We start from the raw sequence: 23,225 nt of genomic DNA on the forward strand, positions 1-23,225 counted from the left end.
ACTTCCAGGACCAAGAGAGAGAGGACCTCCTTTCGAGGCAAGAAAACAGCTGGGCTCTTATTGCTAAATCCAAGAATTGTTCATTAATAGCCTGACAAGAGAGAGTTGCTTCAGGCTGCAGGGCCTCTTTGCTTTAATCACTGGATTTAAGATTAAGTCAGTAATGCTTAAACTGCAGAAAAAGTTAGTGCCATGGAAAAAAAAAAAAGACCAGACTTACATGTAGTACCCTGTAGCGCATGATGTGCAGGTTCCTGGATCATCTGGAAAAAAATTATAATAATAAAAATAATAATCATCGAGTTCATTATTTGAAAAACTGAGTTTTAGAAAAGTTGTGGCTTGAGACACATGCTTATGGGATGGTTTCACAAAATGTACTGTCTAGAAATGATGTTTGAGTAGATTGCACTATTTTAAAATTAGTAACAAGATGTATGCTACAATTTATCTTTATTAAAGCTAGTAAAATAAGAGTTCTTCTAAAAATTTGGCCCTGACTTTCAAGGAGGAATAGGTCCAAGCTACTGGGTCTTCAAATTGCTGATCATGAATGATCTACATAAAGAAGCTCCCAACCACAACCTAGGTAAAGGTTTCAGGTGTGTCCACACACACGTTTGGAAGGGACTGCAAGCCTCTGACCTGAATGGTGGATTTTTCATGAGTTACCCCTTAATGCCAATGTGAGGGAATCTAGTCTGGGAGGCTTCTTTGAAACCTGGATAAGTATTTATTTCTTTTTCTAATACAGTATATCCTTTTGTTCTGCTCTTCACCACCCTCTTAAAGAAACTGTCCTGTTCTCATTAAGTACAGTGATTCATTGTGTCCCTGTTGGCTCAGAGGACTCTTTCCTACAACTTTCAGGCGACTTAATGAGAAAGAAAGGACTTTGCGAATCATTAACTTAGACTGTTTCTCTCTCCTGTCCCTCCCTGAAAGATCCCAACTCCAAGATCCGGTTATTAAGACAATTTGGTGACTTCCTCTGGCCTGCAGTTCTTGTGAGTGACAGACTTACTTCCAGTAAGTTCTTTCTGTGATCTAACTTACACTCTAATTTTGCTCTTCTCATTCTAAAAGGAGATAGAAAAGAGTTGCTCCTTTTTGAAATGTTCATCTTGGTATATGAGGATTTATGTCACCCTTAACTTTATTTAAACTAAATATTGGATTGGCCCAAAAGTTCATTTGAGATGTTATAGAAAAACCCAAATCAACTTTTGGACCAACCCAATAAAATTATGTCCTTTGAACTTTGTGATTGGTTTTCCTTTCTGATCTAATTTAGGCTTTATTCTGGTTTTTGAGAAGTCTGCTCCTTGATGGCAGAGTCAACTTCATCTGAGTCTTTAGTCAGACTTTCATCTTGGCTCTTCCTAAACACTGCTGTGTATCACACATACTGTGACTAATGCATGTGCCGAAACTTAGTGGAAAAATTTCTAGAAGAGGTTCTGCCATGTAAGCAGGGCTCCCTAGAACCTTCTGGAAACAGCCTAGTGATGATACCATGGAGGGGGCACTGGCCTAGGAACTGGGCTACCTGTGTTTAATTTGAAGTTTTCACCCTGGCTCAACTGTTTTATGAACTTGCATAAGTATCTCTCTACTTTCTGAGCGCTGATTTCTGCAGGTATAAAATGATTCTGTAGGATAAGACTGTTGCTAAGCCTCCCCCAAAGTTAAATATTCTGAAGCTAAGTCTAGCAGGAGTAGGCAATCTATGGCCTATTTGGGGGGCCCCTTTTGTTTGCATATTGTGTGTGAATTCTTCCATGCCACAGCCTCAGAGTGGTTGAAACAGAGTTAGAAAGTATTTACTGTCTGTCACTTTACGTGCTGGCCCCTGGCTCTAGCACTGTTGGCCCATGACTTGGTCATGCTCACCTCTGTTAGATAACATGGGTGTAAATGTTACTATCGTAACAGCTTGTCCCAGAGTTCCTCTAAAGAGCTGTCTATATTTAGGAAAATATCTTGTTAAGCCACTTGGGATACAAGTTTAATCAGAATGATTAAAGAAGAGCGAAGACAATCAAGGAGATAGCCAGGCGCTTCTGCAGGAGGCCATGATTTGCTCATGGGAGGGAAATCGTTTTTGTGTCTGGGTCAGCATGGTTTGCTGTAGGGTGACCAGAGCAGGACAGTAAAGTGAACCATAAACCAGGCAAATTGTGTCATCATGGGAAGGAAAAGCTCACTGGAATTTGTGGAATTCTCAGGAGTGGGCTTTATGCTTCTACAATCCATTGATTGGGGATCTGAGTCCATTTTAAGAGGGTGCAAAGGTCCCAGTGAGCACTAGTGGTTATACTGGGTAAGTTTATTTCCCACTATGAGTCTGTGTTTGCATCTGCATTCTTTTTAGTCCTGCTCCTAAAGAAATTGCTACTACTCGGCTTGCATTTGGGCAGCTTTCCTCTTCCCTGCCTGTCCTCAATGAACGTATTTGACTCTGACAGTTTTGCTAATTTGGCAAGGGCTGAGGAAATTCTAATCCTGTTCTCTAATGTTCTGGCCATCCCTCCCATCTAGGAACTTAATGAGTTTGCTCTCTGCTCCCTTAAGCAGGTCACTGATGAAAATGTGAAACAGAACCAAGCCTCAGAAATGTGCATACCAATGTAATCGCCAGTCCAGGGACTTTTCCAGGCCAGTTGCACAGTGAATTTGGTACCTTTACAACAGTTTGCATAAATGAATAATGCATAGAACAAGAACTCTGTCTTATAACAGCTTATGAATGCCCGTTAGTCTTGCTCATTATTACCAGTTCTAAAGCATAAGAATTGTTGAGAAAAAATTTTCTACCCCAGAAGATTCACAAATCAGACGTAACCTAAATGGATTTAGCTTGACCACTGGGAGGCAGCTGCTATGGGATTAAGGTAAGGTCACAGTCCCAAACCTGGAAGTTGACTCTAAATCAAGTTGGCATTTGGATGGTAAGGAGGGCTTAAGGAAGAAAGATAAATTTTCCTGACTTTGTGTGTGTGTGTGTGTGTGTTGGGGTGGTGGTTGAAGAGTCTAAACAAACTAGAATTGTTAACTGTCTTGGAAGGTGTTGTCCAGAATAGGGTATTTAAATAGATCTGGTTATTTGATCTTGTCAAACTTGAGCTGAGAGAGCATATTTTGAGGAGGGATGCGGCAAGTTCAGACAGAATTCACAGTGAGAGCCTTCTACTTTCGGAAAAAATTCTTCAGAAACAGCCACTGACTTTCAGCTGCTCCCTTCCCAGCTAAGGAGAATGTGTGAGCAGATGCCTTGTCAAGACGTCCCTTCTTGCAAAAATTTGTTTTATTGTCTCCTTTTTACAGGATGGGCTGGGACGGGTAGGACTACAGTGTCCACTCTGTCTAGAGAGAACTTCGGGATTCTCTGTATCCCTTTTCCATAGTTTCCTTGGAGACCAGCAGGGCTGGAACTCAACGTGAGTGCACTGTCCTCATGGAGACATTGACTCCTGCTGTCAGTGACACCTTCAGTGGTCAGCTTACATTCTCTGCCATTTTATTATATTCTCAGTAATACCTATAGCCTTTACCATTGAGTTGGGTGGATCAGGCCACATTAGGAGTTAGTAGTTCTTAATTACCAACTATGTTGGAAAAGGGGTATTTTAAACTTGAGATGGAATTGAACATTTAAAAATGTCCCGAGAAAAATAATTTATTTTTATGGTTTATATAAACTTTGAACCACATAATTAAAAATACATACAAGTTAAAATGATTCTAGTTTGCTTTTTCTAAACTTGTTTCTTATTGTGTTTATTTTTTCATTTGAGGGAGGCAGAGGAAATTTGGTATCCTAAGAATAGCCTTTTATTAATATCATGTAGTATCTAGATATGCCAGAATTAGCCAGGAGTTAGACTGTTTAGGCAGAATTGACTCTCTGCAGAACTGTAGGGAAAAGTTAATGTCAAGGTGCTGCCAACTTCGTTATGGTTATTTTTCTCAAAATTCATTTTCAGGCTCCTAGGACTTTTATCCATACCCTATGCTAGCCAGGCCTCTATCTTCTACTGGCTATTGAAACCTATCTGACTCCTGTCCCATCACTGCAAAGACCTACTAGGTTACTACCTAGGATGCTAGACTAATGGGTGTGTTAAACTCTCAGTCTTGGGAGGCTCCTAATACCTCAGTCTCTTCTCAGGTGTCCTAGATTCATTAGGGTGCTTCTACTGTGGCCTCTTAGACCACGTCCATAAAGGTGCCATAAAACAGTGCCCACCTCATTGTAATTCAGCGTACCCTGGATGCTTGCTTGCTTTTCTCAGATGATCCCAACTTTTGGACTCAGTCACCTTCTTGGGTCCAGTCATCTGTATCCTAGGCTTGAGAAAACCTGGGGCTTTACCTGCCTTCCCAGTGCCTCCTACACTCAGGCAAGGCATTAGACCAAACTGATGCTCCCTTCATATTTTATAGGTTTCTAGTCCCAATAACTTTCCAAAGCTCCATAACAACACAAATCAAAAGCAGTAATCTCCATATTTTTTGAAATGTTAAAAAAATTAGCATGTGCCTGCAATGCATATATGTCTGTCTAAATTATTTATATGTACTGGTGCATGAATATTTTACATATGTCAGAAAGGCATGCCAAAGTAGAAGATTTAAGAGGATAACATAATTTTGTTATGGATAACAAATTCAGTATTTTTCTATAGCCCTAATGGATTGTCTTGCATACTTTAGAGACCGCTCACTGAGACCACACCTAACCAAAAGCCATATCTGAGCTAATGAATTCATATATTAAACTCCCCAAAATATGTCTTACATTTGGTTCCTTAAAGTTATAATTGAAAGGAATGGCTTTCCGATGAGTTCACTCATATGCATATGTCTAATGACTGCCTGCTCTTGACTTCCAGCCCCTATTTATAGATAGATTATATAATTCTAATCAACTTGTTCATCTAGCACTTTTGGGTTGAAAGAAAAGTTGAAAATACAGATATGAATGAACATGCTTTAATGATAGGGCCGGGTGCCACTTTCTCTACCTTTCCACCACCCTCTATAGATTTAGTACACAAATTTATTTTTCTAGATATAAAGAAGCAGTTCCCATGTCCCTGGAAAAGACAGCCTAAAAGTTCATCTGTTGGGAACAAGTTAAAAAAATATGGCATATTTGTATAAGATGGGCTAGTACAAAACCATTCAAATTTTGTTTCTCGTGAGTGTTTAGAGATATGAAAACATTTTCATGATAGGCTAGGTGAAATAGGATGATAATCTATATCTAGGTACATGTATAATCTATCCATCTATATGTATGTATAGATACAACTTTATAAAAAATCAGAAGAAAAAGCTAAAATGTTAATAGCAGTCATCTGTGGTTTCATTTGTGTGTCTGTGTATGTTTCTATTTTCCTAATAAGTGTGTGTCATGGAATTTGTTAGAATCAGAAATGCTATTAAGGGAAGAAAGAAAGTGCTTAGGTTATGAGTCTCTGGCGTCCTTTGGGCCATGTGTCTGGAAACACTCTCTGCCCACAGATCTCCCCTGAGGAAGCTGGCCTTTTGGTTCTGCTCTTCATTTCTTGTCCCTTTCCTGCCCACTTTTGTTCTTTCATCTTTCCATTTTGCTTCTCAGCATTATCTAATTCTACATCACTGGGACAGGACTGTACTGGGGTGCAGTTAAAACAGTGGCAGATGTTTGTACAAACTCCCTTGTAAAAATCCATTTTTAATATGAATTTTTTTCTGATCGGATTCTGTAAAGAAGATAGTTGACTAGGAAATGGGGTTGTTCTTGGCTCTGTCTTAGACTCTCTAAGTGGGCTAGGGCTCTCCCTTGGGCCAGCCATTTTTAAACCACCCCTTTATGAGCACCTGCAGCCTTCTCGGAGCATCAGTAGAATGTCTACCTCCTACTGAGGTGCACTGCTGCTTCCTTTGAGGACACAGATAGCATTATAAGCAGCCAGTACTTAAATTGTTTAGGGAAATAATTAAGCACATTGTCAATAATGCATATTCTCTGAGAGTAAATATGTACTTCATTACTGCACAGTGCTGCGCAAATCTGTAGGCAAGTCAGTGACGTTCCTCACCCCACCCCAGGAAAATGAACTGGGTTAAGAGATTTATATGCCAGAAGAGTGCAACCAATTATAAGCCCCAAATAGCACTAGAAAGTACATGATTCAGATATGCTTTGCACTTATAATTGCTTCAAATAGTGAACACTCAGATATGAAATGGACCCTCTGACAGCTTTGTCAAAGCAGAAGATTTTTCTGGAAGGTTCAGTGGTGCTGGGATACAAAGTATTTGGTTAGGGGGACTGTGGATGATTTCCAATCGTTTTGTCCTCAATGGTGTCCAAGGACAATGAATAAATATTTGAATTGGCAGTAACGCAAGTAGTGCAGCTGACAGTGGGGCACAACCCACTGGAGGGACACGGTAGTAGAAGAGACATGAACAAATAATCTAAATCATTGTCTACAAATGTTGGCTAAAGAGGGCTCTGTTCTATGTAGGATTTTAGTCTTTACCAAGTCTCCTGATTCCAACAATGGAATAGGGTAATAGTCGAGCTGTTTACGGATTTTCATCCTTCTGTAAACCAACTAGCAGGTAAAAGTGATGGCTGAATATACACAGCTGAGTTCATGTGAGGATTGCTCACTACGGCTGTAGGTTCTTTCACTTATTCATTCATTCTAGGACTTACACTTTAGGGGGAAGACAGATGATAAAAGAAAAATTTCGTCAGTTTTAGAATCTAAATAAAAAATATATTTTTTCAATAAATGTATGAAGCAGCCACTAAAATTCAGGCTCCATGAAGACAGTTTGTTTTGTTTGGTTTTATTTTTCTGTACCTTAATACCAGCAGCATTGCCTGGCACATAGCAGATACTCCAGAAATAGGCGTTGAGTGAAGAAGAAAAACATAAATAATACATTCAGATAAAGGGTTAGAAGTGATGAGACTATAATGGAGAAGGGAGGCTTTAACTTAGATAGGCTAGTTGGGAAGGAGCCTTTCAAGAACTGGCATTTGAATAGAGATCAGAATGATAGCACAGAGTTAGCCCTGTGTAGTTCTGAGGGTAGAATGTTCTAGACAGAGACCAAGAAAGTGTGATCTGTTTATGGAATGTCAAGAAGGCCAGTGGGGCTGAAGAGAATAAAGAGAAAGGGAGAGAGTCAGGATATGAGCCCAGGGTCCAGGGCAGGACCAGATAAAAGATAGTCTTATAGACCAAGGTAACAGGCTTGCATTCTAATCTAAGAGTCATGGGAAGACATGAGGCGCTGTATTAGAAAATAACTTAATTTACTGTAGACATGATTACCATTATTAAATTGTAGATAGCAAAACTACTGTTGCATGTAACACATTGAGAAATACCCTTTTAAGGAATATAGTAGAGGAAAAATTATTAGGGATAAACTAATACTATAGCTGCAATCATGAAGAAAAGTCAGATTTAAGAGAAATTGAGAAGATAAAATTGAGGAGGATAGATGTAAGATGTGAGAGAGAAGGAAGTCAGATGACTCCCTGACTCTTGCTGGAGCACCTGGATGGATGGAAAAGAAGGAGAATTCAGCAATGAAATAACTCAGGAGCAATAAACACTTAACTGAAAGCAATCCATGCACTGCTTTTCATGTTGTACATAGTATATGCAGATAAGAAGGGCAATGCCTGCTCTCAAGGAGCTTGCAATCTGGTGAGGGGACAGCAAGTAACAAAGCTGGCTAGAGAAGACATCATGATGTAGTAAAATGTAAAACATATGTAAAAACCTTTAATCTAGAGCACCACAGAAATATTTGTTTAGGGCCTGAAAGAAGCTAAGTTGTGATTCTCCTCTCTTCTCCCTTAAATAGGCTCTTCTCTCTCTTTTTGAATGGGAAAATTCAGAGCATTCTTATTATTGTTAGGGTTGCCAGATAAAATATAAGACTAAAATGAGAACCTAAGGACTACAGTTTCCGTGTAAGGATGAATTAAAAAATAAAGTTTCCCGGAGAAGAGGGCAACAACCACAGAACAACCACCAAACCATCCTGGTCCTGAGTTTGGCACTGGGTAGATTAAAACAATGACAACAACAAGCCTCTTCTGCGAATTTGATCTTACATAGGGTTTTAATTATGTTGCATCTTACATTGGCTCTTAAATAGATTTTTAATCAGATTTCATGTAATCTGTGTGTTATAAAGTATCTCACAAGGAAAGCTCAATTTAAACTAGACCCAGGTAGGTAGTATCCCAAAGCAATTGGTAGAGGCAAATACGAATGAATCCTCTCTAGAGAAATGTAATCTTAACCCAGATCTCAAAGTATTCTCACATTCATCTTTGATGTTAATCTCTCATTTTGATATTAATTTCTCATTTAAATTCTTCCTTTCCTGCAATTACCCTTTGTGTTTTTTTCAATTTTTTAACTTTATTGAGGCTTTTAGTGCTAAGTCAAAGATCTCTCTTGGTAAATGTCTTATTGCACTTGAAAATATGTTTTCAAGATGCCCCCCCCCCTTTTTTTTTACATTTTAGTGTAACATTTTTATTACCACCAGCACCTGTAATGTTTTCTTTTTTAATTTTAATTTTTTAACATCAAAAACATTTTGTATTGGGGTATAGCTCAAACATCTTTTGACATTGATTTTTAATGTAATTCCATAGTGGTAAGAGAATAGACTCTGTATGATTTCAGTACCTTTAGACCATGACATTTTTGCACTTTGTTTTGTGTTCCTGAATATGTTCCAGTGTCTCCTGGTTTATAGTGTATGGGAACTTGAATAGAATTTGAACTCTACTGTTGTGTGAAAATTGTATAAATCTCAATTATGTTGACTTGGTTAAAAAAAAAAAAGAAATATTCTGACATTAAAGGAGAATGGTCACAGTTTAAAAACATAAGCTATAAGGAAATCAGGTGCTCTGGATGAAAGTCAGCAGAAATAATCAGCAGAATCAGACCCACAGAGACTACAGATCTTGAAATTATCTGACATAAAAATAGAAATTTAATATTTTAGAGAAATGAAAGAGCATCTTGAGAGTAGAAAAGTAACCAAACAGTTGAAAAGAACTATATGTAACCTCTGTAAGTGAAAGACATAAAAATTCAAAGTTAAAACTCAATGGATAGATTAAGTAGATTAGGCATAAGAGGAAGAAAACTAGTAAACTCAAACACAAAGAAAAGATAGAAAATTCAGTCCAGATAGACAAAAAAGCAAAGAGGAAAGAGCAATGAGAGATAGTGAAGGTTGTTAACATGAGAAGGTCTAACATATGTTAAAGTTCCAAAAAGAGATGGTAGAATGTGAAAGAGGCAATGTTCAAAGAGAATAGAATACCTGAGAATTTTTCAGAGTTGTTAAAAGATAACTAGGCATTAGTCCCAAGAAACAGCGTAAATGTATATCTTTGATCTGAAAGAAAACCTATCATACTAAAATAGAATAACCAAGAAAATGAACAGCTCTTAGACTGTGGAGAAGAATCAAGAGACTTAATAAAGAGAAGGAAAATACCTTGAGAAGAAGATGTGAAATTTTGGTGGATGAAAGAATATCAGTCATTTCAGAAAGACACTAAAAGAGTTGCAGGAAGTTCTCTGAAATTGTGATGAAAGACTTGGAATCATAAAATACAAGAGCCAGAAGAGAACTTAGGCTCAAAGCCCAGCTTAAATGTTAGAAGAATATGAGGCATTTTTGTTTGTTTCTTTTGAATACTCTGCTTCTTCCAAAAGAATGAGTCTTTTTCTGAGTTTCCAGTGAATTTTGTGTTTATGCTGCCACTCTTATCCAGTGGGGGTGTTGAGAATTATTAATGATCTGCCATATTCAGGGAATATATCTTACTCATCTCTGCAACCCTAGTCCCTAGTGTTATGCCCAGAATTAATTTATTCCTTTTGCAAGTATATTTTGGGTTCTACTATATGCTGTGGCTACAATGATGACTAATTCCTGGTACAATATGGAGCTTATAGTCTATGGATCAATGCAGCAAGTAAAAAGATATTGTAGAATGCTATGTGATCAGTGTTACTAACAGAATTGTGAACAATTTATGAAGAAAAAAGTGTGTGTTCCTATGTGTGTGGGGTTCCTTGAGGAAGTGAAAGCTTAGATGAGATCTGAAAAACGAGTTTGAGGGGGAGAGAGGGTGGAAACTTTTTAATGTGGAAAAGCCTGGAGGTAGAAAGAGCTGAATTTATGGCGATAATTCCTTTAGTAAACGGGCTCATGAGATTCTCCTTGAAGAAACCATAGAGAGTGGCAAAAATCTTGTTAGTATACAGCATAGATGCCCTCACCTTAAAAACATATAGATTTTTAAATTAGAGAATGGGAAAAGTACAAAAGTGGTTTCCAAAGAATTTGAGGTAGCTCATGTAGTGTAGATGTTAAGACTCAAGGAAGCACAAAGAGATAGGAAAGAGAAGATGGAAGAAACCAGTGGCTGAATCATGAAGTTTTTATGTCATGTTCAGGAATAGAGGTTTTACACAGAGCTGTAGGAAATCATTTTAGATTTGTAGGCAGTTGTCACAACAGATTTAAGTTTTAGAAAGCACGCCATTTTGCAGGATAGAGCATGACATTCAGAAGTGAAAGAACAGAAAAAGGCTAGAATTAGGGAGACCAGTTAAAAAGACTATTGCAATATCCAGATAAACTATGTTTATGACCTGAACTATAGTAGTGGATGTGGGTTGTTGTGGACAGAGTGAACAGTGTTTAGAAAGTAGAAATGACTTGGTGACTGTTTGGGTTGAATTACATCCCCCAAATAATGTATTCACATCCTAACCCCTGGTGCCTGTGAATGTGACCTTACTTGGAAATGAATTCCTTGCAGATACAACAAAATTGAGATGAGGTCCTACTTGTAGGTCGCTCAGTCCTGTCCGACTCTTTGCAACCCCATGGAATGTAGTCCACCAGCCTCCTCTGTCCATGGAATTTTCCAGGCAAGAATACTGGAGTGGGTTGCCATTCCCTTCTCCGGGGGATCTTTCCAACCCAGGGATCGAACCTGGGCCTCTTGCTTTGTAGGCAGGTTCTTTACCATCTGAGCCACCAAGGAAGCCTCACAGTAGATTAGGGTGGCCCCAGTCGTTGGATTTAGGGGTCACACACTAGATTAGGATAGCCCATAAATCCAGTGATTTATACTTATATTTATATAACAAGGCACGTGAAGACAGACATTCAGTTTCAGAAGGAAGATGTTAATGAGATCACAGAGGAAGAGATTAGAGTAATGTAGTTGTAAGCCAAGGAAGGCAAAGATGACTGGAAATCACCAGAAGCCAGGAAGAGGTGAGGAAAGAACCTCCCTTGGAGCCTCCAAAAGGAGTCACTTGTGCTGACTCCATGATTTTGGACTTCCGGCTTCTAAAACTGTGAGAAACATACATTTCTGTTGTTTCAAGCCAGTTCAATTTGTGATTCTTCATTATAGCAGCCCTTGGAAATGAATGCAGTGATAATAGTGTTTAGTGGCCATCATTTTTCTTTGTTTCTGCCTTCTTCTTTAAAATGTTGGAAAGATCTCTGCTAGTTCTTCTTTGTATTTCACCTATTTCTTTTTAAGAGGAAGAGGAATGCTCTGTCTTATGTGATTGAGGAATTTGGGAGAAGGGACTCAGCATGCTTGAGATGGGAAGTTTAGTGGGGGTGGCAGAGTGTTAGGAAGCTCACTTTTTATAGATCTAACACATATTCTCCGCTTTAGCTGTATAAACAATCAAGTTGATCCTTTGATCTATTTCTGTATTCCACCCCCCTGCCCCACCAAATCTTAATGCTCACCTGGTTCTGAATTGTGGGGAGAGGTATTTGTAATAAAGCCCAGAAAGAGGAGGGAAAATAATAGTTTCTGGGAATTTGGGCTTGAGCAGCTGAGTGGTACTCTATTTGGAACCACATACTCAGGAGTAGGGGTTGTTGAGGACACAGGTGGAAGCTGATGACGTGTAGAAGGTGCTTGATGTATTGGCTGAATTGAAGGTGGTTCAAGTCCTTAATTTTTTTTTCCAATTTAAAAAATTTTTTTTAGAAATTTATTTATTTTTTAATTGAAGGATAATTGCTTTACAGAATTTTGTTGTTTTCTGTCAAACATCAACATGAATCAGCCGTGGTTATACATATCAAGCCCTTCATTTTAAGGATGAGTAAGCTGAGCCCCAAGAATCTCAGCCACTTGTTCAAGATCATACAGAACAAATGAAGACTTGGAAACTTCTGTTCCTATGAATTCCAAGTGACTTTTCTATCTCTTCCACACTGCCTCTATTTAAGATTACATATCCTTGTTTAAAAATATTCCCACACTCACTCTAAAAGATTTTAATATGCAGGCTTACTGTGCTATTCAAGACTGCTGATTCGTCTATCCATTATTAAAAGCCCACATCACATTGTCAGCTAATGAATGTCCAGGCACAGCCTTGGGACACTTCAGCTGGACTTTGCACTAAGTCTACCCACATCGTGTAACTAAGAGCCTTCCGCCCTGTACAGAAGGGGTCCCCAGGATATTTCATCATTGCAGTTTTCATGTCCAGACTTTGCTTGGAATCTCCAATCTATTCAGGATCATCTGCCAAAGTTAAACTGCCTGGAGCAAAACAGAGCAATCCTTTGGATCCTGAAATAAGTGTCCAGGGCTGCGGGAGCCAAGCTGGAGAAGGCAGAGGGACTGGGTGTGCAGTCCCCCCAAAATCATATGTTTTATTACCTCTCTTTTCAGACAAGAGAAGGTTACAGAAAGCATAACCTTTCATTTCCTGACTCTGTTTAGGTGCACTTCACCACCTCAGCATCCACGGAAATTCTCCAGCTAAATATATCGTTAGAAAAAAAGAAAAAACAAGACAACATACGTTGTTCTCCCTTGCTGCCTAAACAGAAACAAAAGTGCTGAAAAACAAAATTTATTCTCCAACAGACATATTTTCTGGTCATTACTTTTTGCCCAAATTGCTCGTTTGTGTAAGCAAACTAGAGCTTGTGTAAACAAGTTCTGTTATCTGGAGGAAAAAAAAAATCTAAGCACCATCCTCTGTGATAGGCTCTTAAAGAAAAAAACAAAAAAGGAGCCTCTTTCATTTCTAAGAAGATATTTTGAAAGACTCTGCCTATTCATCATCAGGAATATTTTAAAGAAGTGATGTTTTCTTTTGTGTATCTTCAAGTCGCTATAGCAACTGGATCACTTTCTACTCGTTAATCAGGTGGCACCAGCCAGAGAATCTATCCTTCCCCCTAGGTTTGGAGCCTTTGCTTCTTTCTTTACCTTTTGAAAACTTCACAGAATTTGGAAATAGTTTTCTTCAAAAATGTTTCCCTTGATCTGCAAGTTTTTCTGTGTTCAATGTCTTCGTCACTACACATTTTCTCTCTCGTGTTATTTGAGGCTTCTGTGGAGTACTGGGTATGTTTTGATTGCTCCTTTTTTCTGTACTTCTGTGCTTTGATTTCTTACAGCCCTGGGAGGTTTTGCTGAGTCTCTAGAGTTGTGTGGTAGATTATACAGAGACCTACTTCCTCTTCATTGTATAGACTGTCAGCCACAAGTACATGTACAGTTAAAAGTGGAGTTTTGTTTCCTTTAATGTTCCTTTTAAGCCCCTCCTCCTTCTCAAAAGCCAGCAATTCCATATTGATTTTCATCACAAACATTTGGACCTGCTGTAACAGTGCTGAGTGAGCGATGACCATAGCTCATCATTGTTCAGTGATCTGAGGGATTCAGTGACTGTGTTCCCCAGTGTCCATACATTCTTCTGAATACTTGGTTTGTGTGCCAGTTGCTGGATGACTCTAAACATTATACAAAATAGGGCCAGAGGACCTTGGAGGGCAGGTAGTTCAAAAGCTGCTTAACTGGAGTTTGGTTTGCAGAAATGTTTGGTGGACCAGCACAGGGTTGACCTCTACTATTTCTAAAGAGATCAAAAGATTTCTCATGACAGTCTGGATCACGCTCAAGTTCTACCTGCAACAACAGATAGCTGAGCAGCAAATGACTCATCTGGATTGTTGGATCCCTGGCCCTAGGCCTGAGCTCCCAACTGTGGTTCCTGCCTGGCACCTGCAGGGATTTGAAGTTAGGCCCTTGATCTTGTTCAGTTTCCACCCCTCCCCTGTTTGTACAGATTAAAAAAAACTGAAACCTACACTTTTCAGGACTTGACCTAAGCAAGAAGCTAATTAGTGGCAGTTTGAGCTTTCAATGTAGATTTACTGACCACTAGCCCAGGGCTTCAAGTTCTTTGATGATCAAAACTACATTTTATAGTGTTTCTAGGGTAGAATGGACTTTACAGGAGATACACTTGAAACTATGGCTCTTTAAGAACTACACAAATCCACACACATGATCACCTGCAACTGGCGATGTTGTAACAAATCTTGTCAGCGTGAGCTTTTTGAATAACACTCTGCATGTTATTTAGAGTAAGAAGGGCATTTGTTTGTGGGTGTAGACGAACAAAGTACTGGAGCTGAGTGTGTGCATGTGTATATGTATGGGATGGGTGGGGTGAGAAGGGAGAGACCCTCTGTGCACATTTTCTCCAAAAGTGGTAGTTTTTCAGGGTCTCTTAAGTGTACTGGGTTGAGGTGAGGACTAGAATTAGAAAAAAGCGGAAAGAAAGTTAGAAGCAGCATTGTGAGCACAGCCCTGATTTATCTAGAGGAGGTAGTGAGAGAGCAGAAACATTTTTATGTATTTGCTCCCCGACCTGTTAACGAAGGGCACATGTCCTGTCTCCAGCACAGAGTTAGTCTCTCCACCCCCCAACCACATGTTAGAACACTGATGTGTCTGTGATGTATGGGGGGGGGGGTTCCCCAGGCACACATATGTGTGTGTGAATGAATGTACCCACAAGCATGTATATATAGGTTTTGTGAGCGTGGGCAATGACTTACTGAACCAAAAGGTAATACTCCTCAAGTTTTTGAGAGCCCTTTCTCCTGGTAGCCGTTCCCAAAGGGAACAAAGGTTAACAAATAAATCCTAGTTGCTTTGGTGCTGCAGTAAATAAAATGAAAAGTTGACCGTAAAAGAGAACTCGGGCTGTGGCTTTACTTAATCCAAACAGTCCATGGGGAAATGAGTCCATTATCATAGTGAAAATAAAAAGCATAGCACCTGCTAATGAGGCAAGCCACCCTGAGACGTGCTGGCTGCGGGGCCTTGCAGGGATGGCGGTGCGGGACTGCGGTGCCACAGAAGCCCTAACACGGGGGCTTTGTGATGACAGAGAAAAGATTCTGTGAACTAGCCGAATGCCCAATCTCTACAAAGCCAAACTCTTCTTAATGAATCTCCTGTGACTGCTCTAACAATTCCGGTGGCACTTAGGTCTGAAAACAAGAGGGATTTCACAGTGTCATTAATTCTACACAATAACACATGAAGTAGAGAGCAGGCTGACAATTGTCTGTCGAATTTGCGGAGAGCTTGGCCCCACCATGAAATATCTTTGATTGGCTGTCTATCTTGTAGGATTCTTTGAGGTAATTGCTGGCGGTGTCTTCCCTTCATTTCGTATTTTATGGGCCTGATTATTCTGTGAATGCTCTTCTATTTTCTTTCTCCATGGCATGGGAACACCCCAGGACTAGTTTTCAGGGTTCACTTATAAAAAGAGCTCTGTTTTATAAGGCAGGCCCTTTTGCAGTCAGCTGAGATTCCTCTCTCAGGCACCACAAAGATTCTGTCTCTAAGGCCATTATTCTTTCTGTGGTTCCTCAGCCCTCCAGGGGCCTTCATTCATATTGGCAGGTGATAAGCTATTTTCAAGTCACGGGCAATCATAGTAATTCGGCATTTTTCCTTATTAGCACCTCTGAATGGAGAAAGTGCGTGGAAACTGCTCATCTGTGCTGTCTCTTTTCTCTAGGCTTGGAGCTTTTATGCTCCAGATGGGCTGTGTTGTTAGTCTAAAGGGATTAAATGGGAGAGCATCCCTCAGTCTTTCTAATGGTCACAAATGACATGGATGAGATGCTCAGCGTTTCTTTCTTCACTTTGAGAGAGGCCACCGACCTAGTAGGAGAGCCATTGCTATTTTCATTCCTGGATCTTGAGACAGTTTTGAATAAGACTTTGTCAAATGATGGATGCACACGTGGGTGCCTGAGCGCATTCGTGTTTCTTGTCGGTTACGAGAGCAATTTTCCAAAGCTTTGATACATTTTAGGAATCTCCAGTGTTTTCTAAAGAAACTTGGCACTGAGGGAAGTGGGGCTGGCTTGACCGCAGAAGGCTCAAAACCTCATATATTTTGGTGTGTGAATAGAAGGGAAGAGGATTCAGTCTCCATAAACACGCCGCCCCAAACACCGACATGCTTTACCAACACTGTCAAAGATGAAAGGGCTTATAGTGCAATCAGAATTAAATAGGCAAACATTTAGAATTATTTGGAGGTACCTGTGATTTACCCAACCCACCATGATCCCTCCTATAGGCGCATTATTGTCAATAATTCTGTCTATGTGCAGTAAATACATGTAATTATTTTTTTATGATGAACTGATTATTTCATTCATCTAACATTTTGGCTGACAGCTGTTCCACCTTTTTGAGGCAGTGCATTTACTTAGCCTTCTGTATGGATATTTCTAAGCAGGTGGCAAGCACGTCAGAGTCTAAGAACTATTGTGTCTAAAACTAGTGGATTATTTGAAAATTGTGTTTTCTCTAAGACTTATGTTTAATACATATAATGGAAAGTTTGAGAAAATTTTCTGCCTCGATGCTGGTTTGGGAAGCTGTACATTCTAAATGCCTGGAACACAGACAGGCATGATAAGATGAGGGATCTGATGGAATGATGAATCAGAAGAAAACGTGGCTTGCCTTTAATGGACACCAGCGGCTACCCATTCCGTCCCTTTACAGGTCTGCAAACTGGGATTGCTTTTCTTTTAACATTTTAACAGGCTTACCTCATTTTATTGCACTTCACAGATATGCATATTTTACAAATTGAAGGTTGCGGCAACCCTGTATTGAGCAATACTTCTGGCACCATTGTCCCTACAGCATTTGCTCACTTCATGTCTCTGTGTCATATTTTGGTAATTCTCACACTATTTGCAGCTTTTTCTTTATTATTGTATGTTTCTCCCTGTTTCCTGAGACACAGTATTGAAATTAGGCCAGTTGGGGTTGCAAAGAGTCAGACATGACTGAGCAACTGAACAACAACACAAATAAGTTGTGCCTCTAAGTGTTCAAGTGGAAGCAAGAGCCACACGTCTTTCACTTTAAATCAGAAGTTAGAAGTGATTCTACTTAGTGAGGAATGCAGGTCAAAAGCTGAGGTAGGCTGAAAGCTAGGCTTCTTGTGCCAACTAGTCAGCCAAGTTGTGAATGCAAAGGAAAAGTTCTTGCAGGTAATTAAAGAGTGCTACCCCAGTGAGCACACAAGTGATAAAGTGAAACAGCCTTACTGCTAATATGGAGAAAGGTTGAGTGGCCTGGATAGAAGAGAAAACCAGTCAAAATTTTCCCTTAAGCCAAAGCCCAATCCAGAGCGAGACCCTAAGTCTCTTCAATTCTACAAAGGCTGACAGAGGTGAGGAAGCTACAGAGAGAAAAGGTTGAAACTAGCATAGGTTGATTCATGAAGTTTCAGAAGCCATCTTCATAACATAAAAGTGCAAAGTGAAACAGCAAGTGTTGACATAGAATCTGCAGCAAGTTAGCCAGGTTTAATTAAGACAATTTATGAAGGTGGCTTCATTAAACAACAGACTTATGTTGGATGGTACCATTTAGGACTTTCATAGCTAGAAGAGGAGATGTCACTGCCTGGTTTCAGAGCGTCAAGGACAGGCTGATTCTCTTGTTATGGGCTAATGTAATTGGTGACTCGAAGTTGAAGCCAATGCTAATTTACCACTTTGAGAATTTTAGGGGCCTTAAGAATTATGCTAACTCTATTCTGGTTGTTCTCTATAAAATGGAACAATGAAGCCTGGATGGCAGCACATCTATTTACAACATGGTTTGCTGTGCTTCGTTGCTTAGTCGTGTCTGACTCTGCAACCCCGTGGACTGTAGCCCACCAGGCTCCTCTTTCCATGGGGATTCCCCAGGCAAGAATACTGGAGTAGGTTGCCATGCCCTCCTCCAGGGGGTCTTTCTAACCCAGAAATTGAACCCAGGTCTCCCGCAATGCAGGCAGATTCTTTACTGTCTGAGTATCTTAAGACCACTGTTGAAATCTGATCACAAAAAAGAGTATTACTATTCACAGACAATGTATCTGGTCACTAAAGAGCTCTGATGGAGATGTTCAATAAGATTAATGTTGTTTTCTTGCTTGATAACACAACATCCTTACTGCACCCCATTGATCAGGGAGTCATTTTGACTTTCAAGTCTTATTATTTAAGAAATCTCATAAGGCTGTTGCTGCCTTAGATAGTGATTCCTCTGAGGATCAGGGTAAAGTCAATTGAAAACTTTCTGGACAGGATTCACCATTTTAGATGCCATTAAGAACACTTGTGATTCATGGGAAGAGGTCAAAATATCAGCACTTATAGGAGTTTGGAAGAAATTGATTTCAACCTTTATGAATGACTTTGAGGGGTTCAAGACTTCAGTGGAGGATGGGGCTTCCCAGGTGGGTCAGTGGTTAAGAATCTGCCTGCAACACAGGAGAGGTGGGTTTGATCCCTGGGTCAGAAAGATAGCCTGGAGGAGGGCATAGCAACCCACTTCAGTATTCTTGCCTGGGGAATCCTGTGGACAGAGAAGTCTGGCAGGCTATAGTCTGTAGGGTTGCAAAGAGTCAGGCACGACTGAAGCGACTTAGCACGCGTGCATGTGGAATAAATAACGAGAGAACTAGAACTCAAGGTAGAGCCTGAAGATGTGGCTGATCTGCTGCAACCTCATGATGAAATTTGAACACATGAAGAGTTGCTTTTTATGGATGAGCAAAGAAAGTAGTTTCTTGAAATGGAATCTACTCCTGATAGAGATGCTGTGAAGACTGTTGAAATGACAGCAAGAGATTTAGAATATTACATAAACTTAGTTGATAAAGCAGTGGCAGGGTTTTAGAGGATTGACTCCAATTTTGCAAAAAGTTTTACTGTGTTAAAATGCCATCAACACATTGATGGCATTGCCTGCTTCAGAGAAATCATTTGTGAAAAGAAGAGTCATTCGATGTGGCAGACTTTACTGTTGTCTAATTTTAAGAAACTGCCAAAGCCATCCCAGCCATTAGCAATCACCACCCTGATCAGTCAGCTTCCATTAACATTGAAATAAGACCCTCTACCAGCAAAAGATTATGACTTGCTGAAAGCTCAGATGAAGGTTAGCATTTTATAGTTATAATGTATTTTGAGATTAAGGTACTTATATTGTTTTTTTAGATATACCATTGTACACTTAATAGACTACAGTATAGTGTAAACAGAGCATTTGTACTGGGTGAGGAGAAACAAAGTTTCTTGAATTGCTTTTTTGTGCTCTGTGCTTTACTGTGGTGATCTAGAACTAAACCCACAACATTTCCTGTAATTTCAATCTTACAAAAAAGTTGCAAGACTAAAAGCATTTATCCTTCACTCAGATTTATCTGTTGTTTACACTCTGATTGCTGTATAGTTTGTTCACTTGGTTTTACATATATGTATATATATACATATATATATCTACACATATATACCTTACAAATATACACATTCATGACAAACATATGTGTGTGTTTGCATGTATGTATATATGGGTTTCCTTGGTGACTCAGACAGTTAAGAATCTGCGCACAATGTGAGAAACCCAAGCTCAGTCCCTGGGTTGGGACGATCCCCTGGAGAAGGGAATGGTTACATGTATTTTCCCCTGAACTACTGAAAATAAAATGCATACATTGTGGCCCTTATCTCTAAATATTTCAGTATATATTTCTTTAAGAATAAATATATTCTCTTATGTAACCACAGTATAGCCATTAACTTCAAGAAATTTATCATTGATAAATACACTGATCTACCCTCTGTATTCCAGTTTTTTTCAGTTGACTCTGTCATGTCCAGTGGGGATCTGTTCTGGAGTTACATATTGCATTTAGTTATCTTGTCTCTTTTATAACCTGGAACAACTCCTTGGTCTTCTTTGTCCTTTGTGACACATTTTTGAAAGGCAGTGGTTCGTTTTTAATAGCATGTTTCTCATTTGGCTTTTGCCTGATATTTCTTATTGGTTAGATTCAGGTTAAACGTTCTCAGCCAAACTATTGCATAGGTCGTGTAGTGTCCTTCTCAAACCATCCTATCCAGAAATAGACAACATCCATCCATCCGTCTATCCCTCTTTAGTGATGTCAATTTGCGCTATTGTTTTTTTGCATCTCAAGAAATTTCCTTGAGCTGCAATCCAGCATACCACTCAGCCCCTGAAACTGGTAAACAGTTCCTCTAAGACAGCTACAAAGATGATGTTCCAAGAGAGGCAGGACAAGGGGTTTCAGAATTCAGAGCTCAACATCAAGGCAGGAAGAGATTTTTGAGATAATAAAACAATATTAGTAATTATGCCATTAATAATATCTATAAGAAATGCCAGCATTTATTGAGCCCTTACCATATGCGAAGTGCTTAATTATGTATTTTAAATGGTGTATTAGGTTTCTATTGCTGTCATAACACATTACTGTGGATTTAGCAGCTGAAAACATTACAGACAGATTATTTTACTGTTCTGTGGGTTAGAAGTTGGTATTGGTCTCAGCTAAAATCAGTTGCGGCAGGGCTGGCTCCTTTCTGGGGGTTCTACATAGAGAATCCAATTCCTTACTCATCTGGGTTGTTGGCAAAATTCAGTTCTTCACAGTTGTAGGACCGAGATCCATCCCCTTACTGGCAATCTCTGAGGGTTGTATCCAGCTTTGAGAGACCACCTACATCCCTTGGCTTGAGCGGGGGTGGGGGGGGCCTTCAGCTAGCTTCAGAGCCAGCAGTGACGGCTCTCCCCTTCTCTCTCATTTCTCTCCGACTGTAGATAGAAAGGTTCTCCACTTCTGAGGACTCATGTGCTTAGGTTTTGCCCATCTGGATAATCTAGGATAATATCCCCATCTTAAAATCTTCAACATTAATCACATCTTCAAAGTCCCTTTTGCTGCAGAAGGCAACATATTCATAGGATTCAGGGATTAGGGTGTGGATGTCTTGGGGGAGCTGTTACTCCCTGAAAGATAGATTGACTCCCAGCAATGCCGCCAGATAGGTACCGAAATTGCACCCAGTATGTACAATGATACCGAAGTTTAGAGAAGTTAAATGCTTTTCCCAGAATCAGACAACTGCTAAAGAGGCTGAGCCTGGATTAATTTCAAGCCGGAGGGTTTATCTAATCTGGAGGATTAACATTTTTATTTTAGCAGCAGAATCCTTCATCAAATAGGAACTTATGAAAAATCAAATCCGTAAAAAAGGAGGAAAGCAAAGCTGCTCTGGCTAAATTGGGAGAAGTGGACAGTGGGGGAGAGAAAGGCTTCACAGAATAGGAGGCTGACCGCTCACAGTCCAGTCTCTGCTTCCAGACAAGCATGTGAGGCCCGTGGACAAGGGTGTAGTGACTTGGCCGGCACAGTGTGCTCTGGGGCTGGAGTTCGGCTCTTCCACTCCCCACAAGGGCCCTTTCAAACCTGTACCATAGGTTCACTTGTTAGCAATCTGCTCGTCTATTTGTTCTAAAACTGTGGATTGAGCACCTACACAGGGTGGGCAGGATTCAGAAATGATGAGAGGACAGTGAAGAGAATAAAGTCCCTGCCTGCCTGCCTGGCAGTTACGTGTTAATGGGAAAAGACAGCCAACAAGTTTTTAAACTGCATACAAAATTGAAATAAGAGATCATTGCATGTGATCTGCCAGGATTAAAAAAAGGTAATTGATGTGTGTATGTGTGTTTGTCGAGGATGAGAATGGGGGTGAGGGGTGGGGGCAGGGAGGCGAAAGAGAGAGAGAGACAGAAAGAAAGGGCTGGCTTCGGCTGAGTGCAGAAGGGAAGCCTCTTAGAGGTGTTGTTTAAACTGAGATGTGATGACAGGAAGGAGCCAGCCAGGTTAATATGTAAAGTGTTCCAGTGGAGGAAGCCACAGCTAGGGCAGGGCCTGGGATCAAGAATGGGCCAGAAACAATCACGAGCGGGAGCCCCCAGTGTGGCTGGAGAGTGAGGATGAGGGGAGAGAGGCAGGGTTGAGGTCAGAGTCACGGAGGAGGCTAAAATTAGTAAGGCTCTTCGGATTTAAACACACGTCTGTCAGTTGCCCAGCGTTTTCTACTAATTCTAACTTGAATCGGGCTTAGAATCCCAAGTACAGGATCCCTGGCTTCTTGGCTGAGCAGAAGTGTTACGCCCCATCAGATGAGGTTTCTGTTCACTGGACAGGGTTCCAATGCTTTTTCCTGATTTCTTGCTAAGTTCCCAGGGGGCCCATCCCATTAATGCACCCTGGGCACATAATGTGACAGTCAGACAGTGGCTCTGGGTAATTGTCATTAGCCGTGTGTGCCACGGTCAGGGTAAGCAGTTACTGATTTCATGGTTCTGATTTGCATTTTAACATTCAAGAGGGGTAATTACGATACCCAGTCCCCAGAAATAATTGACAGATTTTATGTTTTGAAATCTCAGTAGGTCAAACTTCCCATTTGTAAAACTTTTCAGTTGCTCTTTTGCTGAACACATAAAGCAATTTTACTTCTGAACTGAGACCTTGTATGCCAAATTTTTATAGCCTTAAATATAGTATTTTATCACTACTATAAATGGTTCTTGACTCACCTCCCACAGACCCTTCAGTGCTAAAGGCAATAGCCTCCCTAATTCACTTGTTTCAATTCATAGAAGATTTTTAAGTTGAAGCCAGGTCATTTGGATAATATTTCAGATGTACAGACTGCATTTCTGCTAAACATAATAAATCTGCACTTTTACAATTGGTGTGGGCAGCTAGCATGATTGTACTAGGCTTTCCAATAAACACACCTTCTGAACGACCTCTTTTCTCTTTTTACACTCACCTCCAGACCTCACCCAATGGCTCAATGTCATCCTGAAATGTTGGGGACATGGTCATACGGAGACTACATTTTTAGGTTGATTTATTTTTCTAGTGGAGCATCCAGGTTTCTAGCAATTA

The 23,225-nt window shown here is 40.1% G+C and overlaps 1 protein-coding gene across 2 annotated transcripts in view; it reads right to left on the minus strand.

The window, feature by feature from the left end:
• Positions 1-23,225, minus strand: part of PCSK5 (proprotein convertase subtilisin/kexin type 5) — a 496,629-nt gene that overhangs the window by 49,118 nt on the left and 424,286 nt on the right. For both annotated transcript variants that reach the window (XM_043487117.1, XM_043487116.1), the window contains exon 25: positions 221-263. In XM_043487117.1, the coding sequence (XP_043343052.1) occupies positions 221-263 (43 nt within the window). The remainder of the gene's footprint in view (positions 1-220; positions 264-23,225) is intronic.

The sequence above is a fragment of the Cervus canadensis genome, chromosome 14 (assembly GCF_019320065.1).
Source record: "Cervus canadensis isolate Bull #8, Minnesota chromosome 14, ASM1932006v1, whole genome shotgun sequence".
NCBI classification, from domain to species: Eukaryota; Metazoa; Chordata; class Mammalia; order Artiodactyla; family Cervidae; genus Cervus; species Cervus canadensis.